The sequence below is a fragment of the Schistocerca serialis genome, chromosome 8, assembly GCF_023864345.2.
Source record: "Schistocerca serialis cubense isolate TAMUIC-IGC-003099 chromosome 8, iqSchSeri2.2, whole genome shotgun sequence".
Taxonomy (NCBI): domain Eukaryota; kingdom Metazoa; phylum Arthropoda; class Insecta; order Orthoptera; family Acrididae; genus Schistocerca; species Schistocerca serialis.
In genome coordinates, this window is record NC_064645.1 from 378,254,403 (window position 1) to 378,271,816 (window position 17,414).

At 38.9% G+C, this 17,414-nt stretch overlaps 1 protein-coding gene across 2 annotated transcripts in view; it reads left to right on the top strand.

Annotated features, from left to right (window-relative positions):
- LOC126416403 (phosphopentomutase) overlaps positions 1-17,414 on the top strand; it is a 136,367-nt gene that overhangs the window by 62,926 nt on the left and 56,027 nt on the right. For both annotated transcript variants that reach the window (XM_050084099.1, XM_050084100.1), the window contains exon 9: positions 11,800-11,905. In XM_050084099.1, coding sequence (XP_049940056.1) covers positions 11,800-11,905 — 106 coding nt within the window. The remainder of the gene's footprint in view (positions 1-11,799; positions 11,906-17,414) is intronic.

Here is a 17,414-nt window from a genome sequence, read left to right on the forward strand (position 1 = left end):
CACACACTTGTGCAAAGTCTATGGAGCATCTGCTGTTGATAAAAGTACAGTGAGTCGCTGGGCATGTTGGTTGAGGTCATCAAGGTTTGGTGGAGCTCCACAATTTGCAGTGATCGGGGAGACCATCCACGGCTATCACACCTGACATGTTGCAGCAAGTTGATATTGTCATTTGTGACTTCCACTTATTTGGGCCATTAAAAGATGCCATTCGTGGAAGACATTTTGAGGACGATGAGGAGTACAGCTACCATGCTACCAGGACAAGCATTGGTACCTACGGGGCATACACGCCCTTGTTTGGCACTGGTGGAAGGCCATAGAATGGTATGGAGATTATGTGGAAAAATAGGGTGTGTAGATGAAACCGCGTTCTTTAATGTACATTTCTCATTATGTTCAATAAAGAATTATTGAAGAAAAAAAAAAGTGGTGCATTACTTTCTGGGCTTCCCTCATAAGTCTGAACCTCAATGACGTGTGATGTGAGAAGAATATGAAAGACAGCACTGAATGCTACTCCATTTATTCTTCTAAGAGATTTGACACAATATATAGAGTGTAGGATGAGTTCAAACTGGTACGATTTTTATCTCATGTTGAGAAACTCATGATCTCAAAATAGGTTGACTAGTATCTCAACAGAAAACAGTCTGAGACAGATTGCATTACTAAGAAGGTATTTGTTACATATTTTTTTGATAGTGTTTTCAACGTTGAAGTGTGCCCTTACACTGTGTAAAGTTTAATTAAAAGAAATCTGCTTATTGGCATTGGACTGGACTAATAGTGTACTATAGGCATGTTCGTGTACTCTGCTGTAATCCCAAAATGCAATGCTCTTGTGCGGTCTAACATAGGATGGCTGCAGAAATGTTCTGAGTCCTGATGTCTGTGCATCCATTTACGTGTGGAACAAAATGTGTCCTACTTTGAAGACAGTCAGTGCTAGTTGAACATATTTAGTTGGTACACAGAGTCAAAGGTATAGGACACTGTCACATTTACTAAATTTTGCAGGAGAGCAATTTGAAGGTGTTACACTGTGTTCTCCCTTACATATCTTGACCTATTAATAGCATCACTGTAACGAAATTTGGTCAGTTTACACCTTGAACATTAAGTATCATGTTGCTTCACATGTAATAGCCTTTTTTCATTTTGTACCAGTTTTGCAGATATATAATCAGGGTGTCTAGGACCCGGGACAACCTGGAGATCCGGGAATAACCCGGGAATTTTTTCATCCGGGAGAAAACCGGGAAAAACCCGGGAACTTGTTAGAATTCCGGGAATTTTTCGTTGATTAAGTTTTCAGTTAATTTTTTGTAATTTTGACTGGTAGAACCGATACTCTAACTAAAGGATATTATTGTATCCCACTACTGCAGAATAATACTGGAGCGTTAAAACATGAACGAGAGAAAAAAATGAAAGTAAAACTTAAATTGCAAAGGAAATGCACCATATAAAATAACAAAGTGCTCGTACAAGCATCTGCCTACAGCAGAATGTGTCAAAGGCTTTTTAGTACCTTTTCCCGCTTCTAGCTACAGAAATGTGGCTGTTGGCTGTGTAAGTAGCAGTAGCAGCAACCAGCCACATGGTACCGGGAAAAATTTTACTGTCGTGCGCAGCAGGCCCGGATCTAGTGGGGGGTGGCAGCAAACCGGGGTATCTGAACTGGGCGGCAATTTCGGGGGGAGGGGGCAAATTCATATTCTTGGGGGGGGGGGGGGGGGGGGACGTGTTTCACAAAGCACCTAGCATCCAGCACACACGTTGGTGTATTAATTATTCATACGATTTTGAAACGCACCCCTTCTGGTTTTTGAATGCATCCTAAGTTGATTTCTGAATGAACTATAAGTTGAGTTTTGAATGCGTGCATATTGTAAGTGATGCCTCTGCCACGGGAATCGTCGCCACATCTAGAAACAAACTTTCCTGCAGACAAAACGGGACAGGGTATTACGAGCTGAGCGGAATAAAACCGAACCGGAGAATGCCAACTGCTGCTTGTTTATGTGGTTGATTCGGTTTGCGAATGTTCAGTGTTGTTATAATTACTAGCAAAATCCATAGATTCAGTCTACCAGAGTGGAAATAAACGACTAACAGGAGTAACAGGTAAGAAAGGTTACATATTATCTTCTCGGTGTATCCAAGAAAATGAAATTTTGACAGAAAATTTTTGGCCAGATCGCTACACTACATAGGGCCAGTTGCAGTCCCCAGCTAGCAGCCGTTTAAGTCCCATTCTTGAAGTAGCATGGGAAATGCATTATACGAACTCGTAATAACGACTAATCGGAGAATAATCTCTGGATAACTAAACCGGTGACTGTGGCAGGGGTAGTTAAGTTAACCGGAGAATGAGTTTTGACAGTGGTAGGAATAGTTACAGAGTTAGTGATGATAAGACTTTGTTAGAACGAGGAAGGAGAAGAAACGGGGACATCACACAAATTATGGGAGAATAGGACGATTCCAAATTAACACAAAAATTTCGTTCTATTTTTCGGTCTCGTGCATGAGAAACTGGAGCACATGAATGAAATGTGAAACTATTTCCTAATGTAAAGCTTTTTGCTTGTAGTAGGCCAAATAGGTATTTCGTGTTGGTACTTCGTGAATTATTTTGTCATATTATAAAAATGATCATTATTGCCAAAACAGTGTCGTTTATTTGGTACGTGTTACAATTGCTGCAATATTAGAAAGGCCTATTTTGTTTTATCCTGCACACAGTGACAAAATAGACCTAATCGGATCGAGAAACTACACCAGTCTTGGTACTAATTGTATTAACACCTTTTTCAGTATTAGACAACGACATTTCCATTTTTCATGTAGCAAAACTGACGAACTTTGATAAGGTAATAGTTCTTTCGAGAAAGGAAAGAACGCCATGTAAATCTGTAGCAAGATTAGAGAGAAAAATCGCTAGGACCTAAGGATTGAAGAAATGTGTACTGTTTAGCCTGTCTCCTGTCTTTACTGGTTTTAGGTATCCTATATTTAATTTTATGTTACACAGAAGAGCAAGTTATTAGCTAATAGGCAATAAAGAGTACGGATTTTCTCCTGGTTACAAATTATACTATCCAGTATTAATTGCGAGGGGTTGGGCAGGATGTCAAACCGGCTGACTGGGAGCAGGATAGGCTCTACAGGACATATTAATTTCAACTGTCCTGAAATAGTTTGAATGCATCCATTACAAAACATACACGTTTGAGTTCCACAGAGCGAAGTACAGTGACGTGCTGTATAAGAATGTTGTTTGAAGAGTTGAAGAGACGTGGCACTGCACTGAACACTTGAGACAAAATAACGTGTCTTACATTTCCTCGAAGATATATGTTTTATGTATCAGACTCTTCAGAAAGATGTGCGCAACAAAATGAACTTATGTTTGAAAAGTATTTTTTTTTTTAATTTTTGACGTTCTGAAGTGCACAGCAGTCTGAGTTATAGTGGAAGGGGGGGAGAGGGGGTAGTCTCCACGTGACCCGTGTTTACATTTAGTGATTTTCCTGTTTCCTCTTCGTTTACTGCTCTCATGTCAAATGAAAACAGACCGATTTCCGTGGCTGGGAGCTATCAAGTGAATTAAAGTATATTAACATAATTACGGAAGGCTAAAATATGTTACTAGTTTCAGATTTTATTTTATTTTCACCTTTCTGACAGTCAAGCATTAATCACCTTGCAGAACAATAAAGTTATTTTTGTCGGTTTGCTAAAGAAATTTGGCTTTTATTAGGGTTTCCTGCTGAGGCAGTCAATTTATTCCACACTATTGGCTAGTTTCAACTGTTCACTGCGTTTCAAGTGCACGTTTTCATCTTCTGGCACGTATGGCATTATGCCTTAACAAAGAACCAGACATGAGATAATACAGTACTGGTACTCGAAGAAAATTTACGTCCTGAAAACCACACTGAAAAGCTTATTATCAGGTCGAGGCCTACGTCATTGGGAATCTGGACATACGAATGTGCACTGTAAGGCAAACTACGTGTTTTAGTATGGTTCACGAAATTCTGACACTCTTGGAGTATCCTCTGATGTCTTGTTTCTTTTATGACAAGATGTAAGATCTTTTAATGTTTTACACGTACGAACGTATAAGCTTCCTACGTCACCATAGCTGCGCAAGTGCGGTGGCGCCTCTTATCTGGCAACTGCTGAAATGAATTTATTTCTGATAAGTCGTGGGAAAATATTTGCGAATTGTTGTTCGAAAAGCGTTATTTTCAAAGTAAATTTCCTTTTGCACAAGATGAACTATGTGCGAGAATGTACGATGAATATCCTAAATCTCTTTTAAAAATCAACTCTGTGACGATGAGCCATTTAGAAGAATTTCTAACCAAGAAGATCAGAGATTTATGTCGGTATTAAAAATTTTACTGGCGTATTTGTGTGATGTATCTTAAAGTGTAACATGCGCTAAACAAATCAACATTACATGTGAAAGCGTAGCTTCTCTTGTAGCTTATTAATCTTCGAGACAAATATTATATGCGAAAGCTTTGCTTTTCTTGTAGCAATGCTATGTATATTAATTTAAACCATTAAATTTTCCTGTTGGTGGAAATCGAATTTATACTTTCGTAATACGAAATTATGCAGCTTACAGGTTGCTGCAAGTCAAAGATCTTTCCAAAACGTGTCTTTTTGACCTGAGTATCGTTTTCTAAAGCGCCGGGAAATTCTATGCTGCTCTATAAAACCATATCCATTCAAAGGATACGTTGTATACATCCGAGGGAAAGTATACACGGAAAAAGTGTATTTTCGCCCGGGAGAAAATTAATTTTTAACCGGGAGATCCGGGAAAAATCCGGGAATTTCTTTTCCTTGTCCATGTATGCACCCTGATAATGGACATGGTGTTTTATACCTCTCATAAACATGTTGCGGTATTTAATGAATAATATTACTCAATCACATTAATTTCGTCGTAAGAATATATTTCATGAACAGAACATTACTCACACTGTGGTACAGCTTGCTGTATGAGCATAAATGTCACATTTGGTTGTAAATCACATCTATGTCGTCTTCTGAATAGTCTGTTATGTTTGTGTTACGTGTATGTTCTAGGTTCTTATAAAATGCATGACAAACTGAAGGGATATATGGCAACAGTGCCATTAAATCATTATGTTTCTGCAGAGAAATAGATCTTGGGACATCTGAGAGTTGGTTGAAATATGCTGGAAATGTATGGCCATGTCTGCATAACATAATGAAGTCAACCTGATTATTGCACCATTGAAAGATGTTTTGAAGTACAGAATTCCCATGTTTTCCTGTTTCACTTGTAATTGCTCACACTTTGATAATAAAAATGGCCTGTTCTCCATATCCATTTTCCTCTAAACAAGGGGAGGCCTTTCAGAGTCTTTTGTGGCATACAGTGAATGAAAACTTTTGAAATCTTGAAATTCCATGTTATAAACAATGTACTTGCTGGAAGTTTGTCTTACCAATTGCCTGTCCCAGGGTGTTAAAATACTCATATTATTCAACTTCTTATGTTTCCTTTGTCAGCCTCCATATGGGTATGGCCTTTTAGTAGAAAATTCTGAGTTATGGTCTTAATTTGTGAATACTTATGCAGTAACCAGAAAAAAACACATTGTAATATTCACATTCTTATTTTGTCTGTAGCAATTGTCTGTCCAAAGTGTGATTTCTTCCACGTCACTGTCAGGTATGACACTATCTGCCCACTTCAAAATCGCTGATGCAATTTCGTTTCTGCCTCGTCCTCCTTTTGACTCATCCCACATCACACAGTGAACTGAGGAATCTGATGCATCATACGAGGTAAAATTTAAGGCCCAAAGTTTCCTTTTATAGAAACTAATACTAATACTAATACCCCCCCCCCCCCCCCCCCCCATGAACCATGGACCTTGCCGTTGGTGGGGAGGCTTGCGTGCCTCAGCGATACAGATAGCCGTACCGTAGGTACAACCACAACGGAGGGGTATCTGTTGAGAGGCCAGACAAACATGTGGTTCCTGAAGAGGGGCAGCAGCCTTTTCAGTAGTTGCAAGGGCAACAGTCTGGATGATTGACTGATCTGGCCTTGTAACAATAACCAAAACGGCCTTGCTGTGCTGGTACTGCGAACGGCTGAAAGCAAGGGGAAACTACGGCCGTAACTTTTCCCGAGGGCATGCAGCTTTACTGTATGATTAAATGATGATGGCGTCCTCTTGGGTAAAATATTCCGGGGGTAAAATAGTCCCCCATTCGGATCTCCGGGCGGGGACTACTCAAGAGGATGTCGTTATCAGGAGAAAGAAAACTGGCGTTCTACGGATCGGAGCATGGAATGTCAGATCCCTTAATCGGGCAGGTAGGTTAGAAAATTTAAAAAGGGAAATGGATAGGTTAAAGTTAGATGTTGTGGGAATTAGTGAAGTTCGGTGGCAGGAGGAACAAGACTTCTGGTCAGGTGACTACAGGGTTATAAACACAAAATCAAATAGGGGTAATGCAGGAGTAGGTTTAATAATGAATAGGAAAATAGGAATGCGGGTAAGCTACTACAAACAGCATAGTGAACGCATTATTGTGGCCAAGATAGATACGAAGCCCACACTTACTACAGTAGTACAAGTTTATATGCCAACTGGCTCTGCAGGTAACGAAGAAATTGAAGAAATGTATGATGAAATAAAAGAAATTATTCAGGTAGTGAAGGGAGACGAAAATTTAATAGTCATGGGTGACTGGAATTCGAGTGTAGGAAAAGGGAGAGAAGGAAACATAGTAGGTGAATATGGATTGGGGCTAAGAAGTGAAAGAGGAAGCCGCCTGATAGAATTTTGCACAGAGCACAATTTAATCATAGCTAACACTTGGTTTAAGAATCATGATAGAAGGTTGTGTACATGGAAGAACCCTGGAGATACTAAAAGGTATCAGATAGATTATATAATGGTAAGACAGAGATTTAGGAACCAGGTTTTAAATTGTAAGACATTTCCAGGGGCAGATGTGGACTCTGACTACAATCTATTGGTTATGACCTGTAGATTAAAACTGAAGAAACTGCAAAAAGGTGGGAATTTAAGGAGATGGGACCTGGATAAACTGAAAGAACCAGAGGTTGTACAGAGTTTCAGGGAGAGCATAAGGGAACAACTGAAAGGAATGGGGGAAAGAAATACAGTAGAAGAAGAATGGGTAGCTCTGAGGGATGAAGTAGTGAAGGCAGTAGACGATCAAGTAGGTAAAAAGAAGAGGGTTAGTAGAAATCCTTGGGTAACAGAAGAAATATTGAATTTAATTGATGAAAGGAGAAAATATAAAAATGCAGTAAATGAAGCAGGCAAAAAGGAATACAAACGTCTCAAAAATGAGATCGACAGGAAGTGCAAAATGGCTAAGCAGGGATGGCTAGAGGACAAATGTAAGGATGTAGAGGCTTATCTCACTAGGGGTAAGATAGATACTGCCTACAGGAAAATTAAAGAGACCTTTGGAGATAAGAGAACCACATGTATGAACATCAAGAGCTCAGATGGAAACCCAGTTCTAAGCAAAGAAGGGAAAGCAGAAAGGTGGAAGGAGTATATAGAGGGTCTATATAAGGGCTATGCACTTGAGGACAATATTATGGAAATGGAAGAAGATGTAGATGAAGATGAAGATGAAATGTGAGAAACGATACTGCGTGAGGAGTTTGACAGAGCACTGAAGGACCTGAGTCGAAACAAGGCCCCCGGAGTAGACAACATTCCATTGGAACTACTGACGGCCTTGGGAGAGCCAGTCCTGACAAAACTCTACCATCTGGTGAGCAAGATGTATGAAACAGGCGAAATACCCTCAGACTTCAAGAAGAATATAATAATTCCATTACCAAAGAAAGCAGGTGTTGACAGATGTGAAAATTACCGAACTATTAGTTTAATAAGTCACAGCTGCTAAATACTAACACGAATTCTTTACAGACGAATGGAAAAACTAGTAGAAGCCAACCTCGGGGAAGATCAGTTTGGATTCCGTAGAAATACTGGAACACGTGAGGCAATACTGGCCTTACGACTTATCTTAGAAGAAAGATTAAGGAAAGGCAAACCTACGTTTCTAGCATTTGTAGACTTAGAGAAAGCTTTTGACAATGCTGACTGGAATACTCTCTTTCAAATTCTAAAGGTGGCAGTGGTAAAATACAGGGAGCGAAAGGCTATTTACAACTTGTACAGAAACCAGATGGCAGTTATAAGAGTTGAGGGTCATGAAAGGGAAGCAGTCATTGGGAAGGGAGTAAGACAGGGTTGTAGCCTCTCCCCGATGTTATTCAATCTCTATATAAAGCAAGCAGTAAAGGAAACAAAAGAAAAATTTGGAGTAGGTATTAAAATCCATGGAGAAGAAATAAAAACTTTGAGGTTCGCTGATGACATTGTAATTCTGTCAGAGACAGCAAAGGTCTTGGAAGAGCAGTTGAACGGAATGGATGGTGTCTTGAAGGGAGGCTATAAGATGAACATCAACAAAAGCAAATCGAGGATAATGGAATGTAGTCGAATTAAGTCGGGTGATGCTGAGAGTATTAGATTAGGAAATGAGACACTGAAAGTAGTAAAGGAGTTTTGCTATTTGGGTAGCAAAATAACTGATGATGGACAAAGTAGAGAGGATATAAAATGTAGACTGGCAATGGCAAGGAAAGCGTTTCTGAAGAAGAGAAATTTGTTAACATCGAGTATAGATTTAAGTGTCAGGAAGTCATTTCAGAAAGTATTTGTATGGAGTGTAGCCATGTATGGAAGTGAAACATGGACGGTAAATAGTTTGGACAAGAAGAGAATAGAAGCTTTTGAAATGTGGTGCTACAGAAGAATGCTGAAGATTAGATGGGTAGATCACATAACTAATGAGGAAGTATTGAATAGGATTGGGGAGAAGAGAAGTTTGTGGCACAACTTGACCAGAAGAAGGGATCGGTCGGTAGGACATGTTCTGAGGCATCAAGGGATCACCAATTTAGTATTGGAGGGCAGCGTGGAGGGTAAAAATCATAGGGGGAGACCAAGAGATGAATACACTAAGCAGATTCAGAAGGATGTAGGTTGCAGTAGGTACTGGGAGATGAAGAAGCTTGCACAGGATAGAGTAGCATGGAGAGCTGCATCAAAACAGTCTCAGGACTGAAGACCACAACAAGAACAATACTATTTGATATGACTGGGCGTGGCAAACATTTCTGAAGGTCTCTGGTGAACACTTTGTGTGTTGGTGTTCCTCTTGCCTTGTTAGTGTCATTACTTTTTAACAGATACCTGTTTTTTATTCATTCAGATGAGCAGTGCACTCAGCTTCAACAGATTCTTTTTCTTCTGGAGTCTGATTACTTTTCATTTTTACCTGAAACATATCGCATGTATCACATGTGTTGTTTTCAGATGGTTTGAATGACGAATTGAACTGTTTATTGAAGATGTCTGCATAAAGCCATTTTTTACTCCTTATTTCTGGGTCAATATTGTTTTGAGTACAGTCGTCTATGTATAAGTCATGCATTTTTTGTATGTTCGGTTGTGGTCCTAAATATTTCCTGACACACTGTTCTCTACTGTAGTGACTTTCATGATGTGGGAAAGAAGAAATATGTCTTTTGATATGTTCAACAGTTTCATCAGGTGTTTTTCTGCTTGGGGTATGCCTATCCCTTTGATCTTTTCTTACTACTCCAGGTGGCTCCATGTTTTTTAAAATTTTTACTACAACTGTATTTGAGATAGAAAGATTGTTCAAAAACATAATCTTGCACACCTCAACTCATCCACCATTTACAGTAAAATTGTAGCTTAGAGTGTTTTCTTGAACAAGTTGTACTACGTTGCTCAACAAATGCGCCAACAAATCGCCTTTTCATATCTGTAGACATTTCCTCATGTCAGTATGAATGAAAAATCTTCTGTCTCTCAGTTTCAGACAGTTTTTCTGAGCATTGCATCCTACACATGCACGGAGGCTGCAGTACTTAAACAGAAACAGTTCTACCTTGTGTATTGACATATTCCTTCCCACCAGCTACGTTGAGTTTACAGACGTTACATTTCCATTCATCAGCATGAACTACACACTTTTTACCATGCTGTGGAATATTAGTTTTATTGTTTACTTTCCTTTCCACACGTTCATTCGTTTCTAAAACTACGCAACTTTTTACAGCACTTTCACTATCACTACTTAAGTATAAATGTTCCTCTAGTATATTTGGTATTTGTTGTTCATTTGCGACAGTTTCAACATTACTGTTGTTTTTTCACCTATTCTTTGATTGATTGTCATCCGAATCAGAACTTGTCCCACTTGAAGGTTCATAGGTTTTGTCACATCGGAGTAATCCTGTTCTTCGTTACTCGAATGCTCCCCTGCATCTTCTTACTGCCAATAGTATGAGGATGCTGGGGTAAAAATTTTAGTGGGATGCCAATGCTTGAATACAGTAACTAGCTTCAAGTGGATGCAGGTGGCGTTAATTATACAGATATAAAGAGGGTTTCACGAGATAGACTGGGTTGGTGAGCTGCATTTTACACGTGCTGTGGGGGTTGGATTACTCGTTTAAACTGATTATGCAGTATTGCAGGTTTTAGTCAGCCAGCCAATATCAGATAGGAATTTATCGTTAGTCCTTTATAGATGAAACAACAAGCCAATGTAGGAAGGGCTCTGGGTCCATGGTCATTGCAACACGCAGTTGTCATTATACGTGTTTTTGCAGTTAATGGAAGTAGTTCATCAATTATTAAACATCTTCCATCTATCAATGCAATAAGTGATACATTGTAATTATTCAGGCTTTCCCGGTGATCTGTGGACATCTTGAGGTGTCTGGTATTCTACCGGACATTAGTGTCATTCTTGCAAGTTATTTTGATAACGTAACTTCTTATCTTCATCAGGTGTTACTCGAGACAGTTATGTTACTGAAATGTCATGCAAGAATGACACTGATATGTGGCAGAATACCCAACAACTCAAAGTTGTACATTGCTGGAGTATGCATTTTCAAGTGTGCATGTGCGTGTTTGTGTTATTTAAATTACTTTGCATGCCTTCATCTCTCATCATAAACGGTTGATTCAAAAGCTGTTGGATTTTTATGGATTGATAAAAGTTGTATTACATTTCAGTAGCATGTAGAAATTAATAAGCAGTTTATTCTACTCCATAATCAGTTTCACATTTGAAGGAATGTGCTGAAGTGAAGTTGGAAATGGTACCAAGCCATTTTGAAAAGCATCATCTTTATTGAAGAAGTTTCTTCATATGATGTTGTTTAGAGAACATAAGTGGTAGGCAACTGAGGATCCAAGATCAGGAGAATAGCAAGTGTATAGCCACACCAATAGTGTTAAATGACTTTTGTGAAATTAGTGACATGCATGCGTTCAGTATGGTTTTGCTGTGGCACTTTTGCAGTTCTATTCAACTCTAGCTGAAACTCTGTTTACAATGGATTTCATCAGGTATGGTTAGAATTTTGGGAAGCTATTCACAGCACACAATGTTTCATTTTGTCACACAAGGCAGATAGCTCCATCATCTTTGAATGGATAGAAACTTTCATACAGGTTGTTGCTTTCTTATTAAAGCTTGACCATTCCTTTGTGTCAGCCCGTTTCCCTCTCCCTCTCCTCTGCCTCTCATCGTTTGTGGTGTGTGTGTGTGTGTGTGTGTGTGTGTGTGTGTGTGTGTGTGTGTGTGTGTGTGTGTTAGCTTTTTGTAACATGAAATTTTAATTTTCAGATATGGTCATCACATAAGCAAAAATTCTTACTTCATATGCCATAAACCAGAGATAATGAAGAAGATATTTGAAAGGTTACGGAACTTTCAAGATGCACCAGGCACTGTAAGTATTCCTTGTGTGTAACATGTTGTGAATTTTAAATGTAGGTGCTGACACACAACTGTGAGTGGTAGCGACACAGGTCACACAGCATGTGTCGAGTAAGACATTGATTTTACTCTCTATACATGTACACATATACTAGGCTGTCCCATTAATTACTTGAAATTTTAGCTCATCTTTATATTCTGTGTAAATTAATTGTATTTTCTGCCCTTTTAGCTCGCACTCACTCTCATTGCTTGCTACATCAGTGGGCCACATTCTTCTTCTCAGTTTTCTTCCTCTTCATTTTCTTGGCTTCGTTCACATATTAACACCTTCTCCGTCGTCTCCTCTTCCTATACAGTGTGTCTCATTTCTCCCTGCTGTAGAACATTTTCCTTCCTACTCTTGAAGTTCCACTTCTTCTCTTATTGATACAATCATTGCACACAAATCACCAAATATTATCTAACGTGCACATTTGGGCAGAATAATAAGGGCCATCTTTTAAGTTTTACAAAAACAATAAAGAATTTTATTAAAATTGTTTTTGTTTGCTAATATTATTTCCCAAAATACCTGCCTTTAAAATTTATAGTTTCTTGCATGTGTTCAAACCAGTACTGAAAACATGTTTTACACACTAATATTAGTGCCTCAATAACACGATTTTGGGAGGATTCAACAGTGTCTCAAGGTATGGAAATAGCTTTTGCACACTTTTCGTTTGACATAAGCAAACAAAAAGAAACTGTTTGGCAATAATTCAAAACTATAAGGACAATGAGATATCCATTAGAAGTTTTTTCTCCATCAGATAATCAATTGTTAGCTGCTACAGCTGGCATTGCTATGAGGAGGAGAATGTGACATTTTTCATTGTTTTCCTGATTTCATTGATAATTTGAGGCAAACAGGTCCCTGTATATCACTCAAATTAATTGTTATTCAATAGAGTAATAGTTGCGACATATCCATTGTAACCAAAGAAATGAAAGATCGTTTTGATGGAGGCACTTCAAAAACAAACCATTGTTGTTGGTTTCAGTTTGTTAGAATACCCAAACAGTTGTTTGCTGTTTTGTTTCTGACCTGAACAAATATGTAGCCAAGTTTTGTCTGGCATTGACTAGTATCAAGAGCTGCATCAAACCATTCTTTGGACTGAGGACTACAACAACAACAACAACAACAAAAACAACTACTACTGTGACAACAACTAATGCAACAACAACAACAACAACAACAACAACAAGTGAAGTGGTTGTACATTATTTTAGCCACTCCGATTTAGCCAATTATGGAAAACCCATGTCCAAAATAACAATCACAGTGACGTGTGTCATAGCTCTTTAACTCGTTACTTTTAACTTCCTCACAGATCCAACCTCTACATGTTCACAGATTTCCTCAAACTAACTAAAGAATAAAGTCTTAACTAAAGTTTTCCTGAAAGAAGGTACTCATGATTAAACATCCTTTTTCTTCGATATACAGTATTAAATAACAGGATGTCTCAAAACCTTTGGGTCAGTTGAAACAGATGATAGTGGATCCACAACTGAGTATATCGATATGGGGAATCAGTGGTCAGAAATGCACATTTTTGAGGTAAGGACATACACAGTGCACACCACTTAACAACAGTGTATCTCATAGCAATTGTTCAGAGTGACAGCTGGCAGTCTCATTGCATGCTTGGCAACAGCATTTGAAATTCTACTGCAATCTCTCAAAAAACCCTGGTGTCTGTCGTACCAGGAAACACGCAGCTTGGACCAGAGGTGCGAGAGATCTGGCGAAAGCGCTGGCAATGGGACAGGACCTCCCATTCCAATTCAGTGATTGGGGAACGTGTTGTTCAGGTGCTTGCGTACATTAACATCGAAGTGGGGTGGTGCAGTGTCCTGCTGAAACCACATCCCTTCACAGACAACGAGGGCTACAGTCTCCAAGAACAGTGGCAGCACATCTCATGGGAACACCAGGTAACATGGATTAGTGAAACAGGGAGGCAGTAAATAAGGTCCTGTTAGGTGATCTTGGACAATGGACTTCTTCCTGTGGGTTATGTCAAGACGATGGAGTATGAAACCCCTGTAGAACTAGTGTGCCATTGCCACGCATACATTGAGACTGGCGCTCGTCACTATGAACAATTGGTATGAGCTATGTTGTTGTTATGTGGTGTACGCTGTGTATGTTCATAACACAATAAATATGCTTTTCTGAACATTGGTTTCCTATCTCAATAGAATCAGTTGTGGACCTACTATCACCTGTTTCAATTTGACCCAAAAGGCTTCAGGCAACCTATACATAGGGTGAGAAGTGTTCTACATTTTCAGAACAACCTGTTTTAACCAAATCATGTAAATAATTTAGTAATAATGTCACTTCAAAGACATCATTCTTCATGAATGAAGAAAATGAGCACTTTATCTGTTCACCGTCATCTAATATCATTACAAGATCCTTTCATCCAGATAAAAACATTTTCAGTGGTACCATCATGATCTCCCTTCAACTGTGCCATTACTAGTGAGAAATTTCACATTGCTTATAGGCTTAGCTCGACTAAGTGGCATTACTAGTGTTTCTTTTTTCCTTCTTTCCAAATTTAAGTCCAGTAAAATATGTTACTTACATAACGTATTTACTCGAATCTAAGCCACACCTGAAAAATGAGACTCGAAATAAAGGAAAAAAAAAAAAAAATCGCGAATCTAAGCTGCACCTGAAATTTGAGACTCGAAATTCAAGGGGAGAGAAAAGTTTTGGGCCGAACCTCCAAATCAAAACAAAGTTGGTCCATTGTAATATGAGACACAATTTAGGTCGAATGAATGACGATACAGCTACAGTAGTTTGGTTCGAGTCGTAAGCTTAGCAGTTAAGCTTTACCAGGTAGTCATTGCTATGCGTCAGGCGCTCCGTCCGTATTTATACGGGTACCCTTCCTTTTTCACGTGCTTCATCTGGTTTGAATCAATTGCTTATTTTGCTTTAATCTGATAAGTGCCTTTTTCTTTGTTATAGGTGTTTACGTCACTCTAAGCTGAAAATGCATTACTGTAGTACTGTGTCATGCATTGTTTGTCGCATTCTGATAGTGCGTGTTTACGGCCTGCCGCCGCTCGTGGCATGGCTTGCTTTTGTACGCGCTACCGCAGCTTACAGTTAAAAAAAAGAGAGAGGAATCGTCTCATTAGCGAAACAATGGCAAGAGACTATTTGTTGTTACTTACACTGCTGCTTTCCTTGATAATGATCAACAAGAACCAAATAATAGACTGCGTTTGATAGAACATGTTCTGAACGAAAGTTAGGCGAAAATTTTTCTCCGTTTGAAAATCTTTGCGGCCGTTTCTTTAGTACATCAAATTCTGCACAGAAATTAGTCATCTTAGATTTAAAAATCTAGTCATTTGCCGTGCTTCATTTCTGACTGTATCACTATTAGGCATAAGAATAATACGAATATAAACATGACACGATACGTATATTCTTCCGCTTTTGTTGTTGTCTCACTCTAGTTTCGTAGTTTATTAGGCAGACAGGATTTAAATGAGATAGCAGCAAACACGAAAGAATGCATGGCAAAATGTTTATATTCGTATTCTTCTTATGGTGAAAAGAATACTGCATGTGATTCACATTTCATCAGGTTACTATTAGCAACCATCTCTTCTCACAGGTAGGAAAAAATTCAGAACGTAGAGTTGGCCATATTGACAAACATCCCAAACAGTCTTGCCAGCCGGATTTTCGTAGCACATTGAAATTTTGCTACATTCGAAGATGAACAATACGGAATTTGTATTTACTTCTTTAGATAATGTATGAAAATGCAGTGGTCGAAACTCGGGGTGGAGAAAAAAAAGCTCGTCTTCCACCTTTTTTTAAAAATTTATTTATTGATGCAGAGGTTTTGGCGCCAGTATTTATCTTTGTGCCTACAAAGCACGCCTGTGTAGCGCTACATATAGTTAGTTGTGGCGGCACCTACCAACATTTTTCAGAACTTCCACTTGCTTTGCACTCGATTCTAAGCCGCAGGCGGTTTTTTGGATTACGAAAACCGGAAAAAAAGGTGTGGCTTAGATTCGAGTAAATACGGTATCTAATACAGTTACCAATCCTCTGCATCTATGTCTTCTTCTTCTTCTTATCCTTTTTGCAAGTTCTCTACACCATGCGGCATCTCTTGCATCCAAGTTTCCATCTTCTTCTATCCTGCCAGTCCTCTTCCTGCATTTCCCTGTCCTGCATCACATACCTCATTCCATCATATCTGGGATCTTCCTATCTTTCTGTGTGTTGGAGGTCTCCAGTGCTGTATTTTAGGGGACATCTTTCATCTGGCATTCTTCTAAGCTGTCCATACAATGCTAGCTGTTTATTTTCAGTTGCATCTATAGTATCTTTTGTAAATCCCATCTGTTCTCATAGCACTTAATTTCTTATTTTGTCTCTTTTTGTTACTTCACAACTTCGTGGCTAAAAACATAACTAAGTGGGCTTCCACAGCCCGGGTCATGATTAAAATTCTTCTGGGTATTGTACTGCATTGTACAAAATACTTTAACTATAAACTTAAAACCAATGTTTGAACTATATTACAGTGGCCTTCCTCGGGAAAGACTTTCTAGCCAGAGCTGCCAGAGTTGGCAGTTGTGTGCATGAGGTGTACTTGCTTGCATGAATGAATGAATGGTATTTCTCTTTCTTTTTCTGATAAAGGCTGTGACCGAAAGCTTGTATGGAAGTATCTTTTAATTGTGCCTGTCTGCAACTTAATGTGCCATATTTACGGTAAGTAGCAATCTATCTTTTCCTTACATTGTTGTCATTACAACCTGGAGTTTCCATGGTTTGATATAGCTTATAATTGAAGTATTTTATACAGTGATGCAGTACAAAACCCAGAGGGATTTTAATCATTCGTCCCAAAACTCCATTTCCATTACCTTTAATTTCTTCACATTGGTCCTGGAGACTTCCCATAGTTCAACAACATACAGAGAAAAAACTCTCAACCATAGTTCTGTATATCCTCATATATCCTGGATGTCATTTTATTCCAAATAATGGAGTGTACTACTTAAAAAAAAAATGTGTGTGAAATCTTATGGGACTTAACTGCTAAGGTCATCAGTCCCTAAGCTTACACACTACTTAACCTAAATTATCCTAAGGACAAACACACACACCCATGCCCGAGGGAGGACGAGAACCTCCGCTGGGACCAGCCGCACAGTCCATGATGTACTGCTTAATTGTCACCTTTCCCTTACCTTTGCTATACCTCCAACAACCAAGTATTTTGTATTTGTAAAGTTAATTTTCATGCCCCGCTGCTCATAACCTTCTTTAAGCTTTCTTAACATACAAGACACACCCTCTTCTTCCTCGGTAAGATGACGTGATTGTCAGCAAAATTTAGGGTGAACAGTGTGTCATCACCTACTCTAACTCCCATGTTTTTGCAATTTCTTCTCCAGTTTTTCAGTGCTTCGTTCAAAAA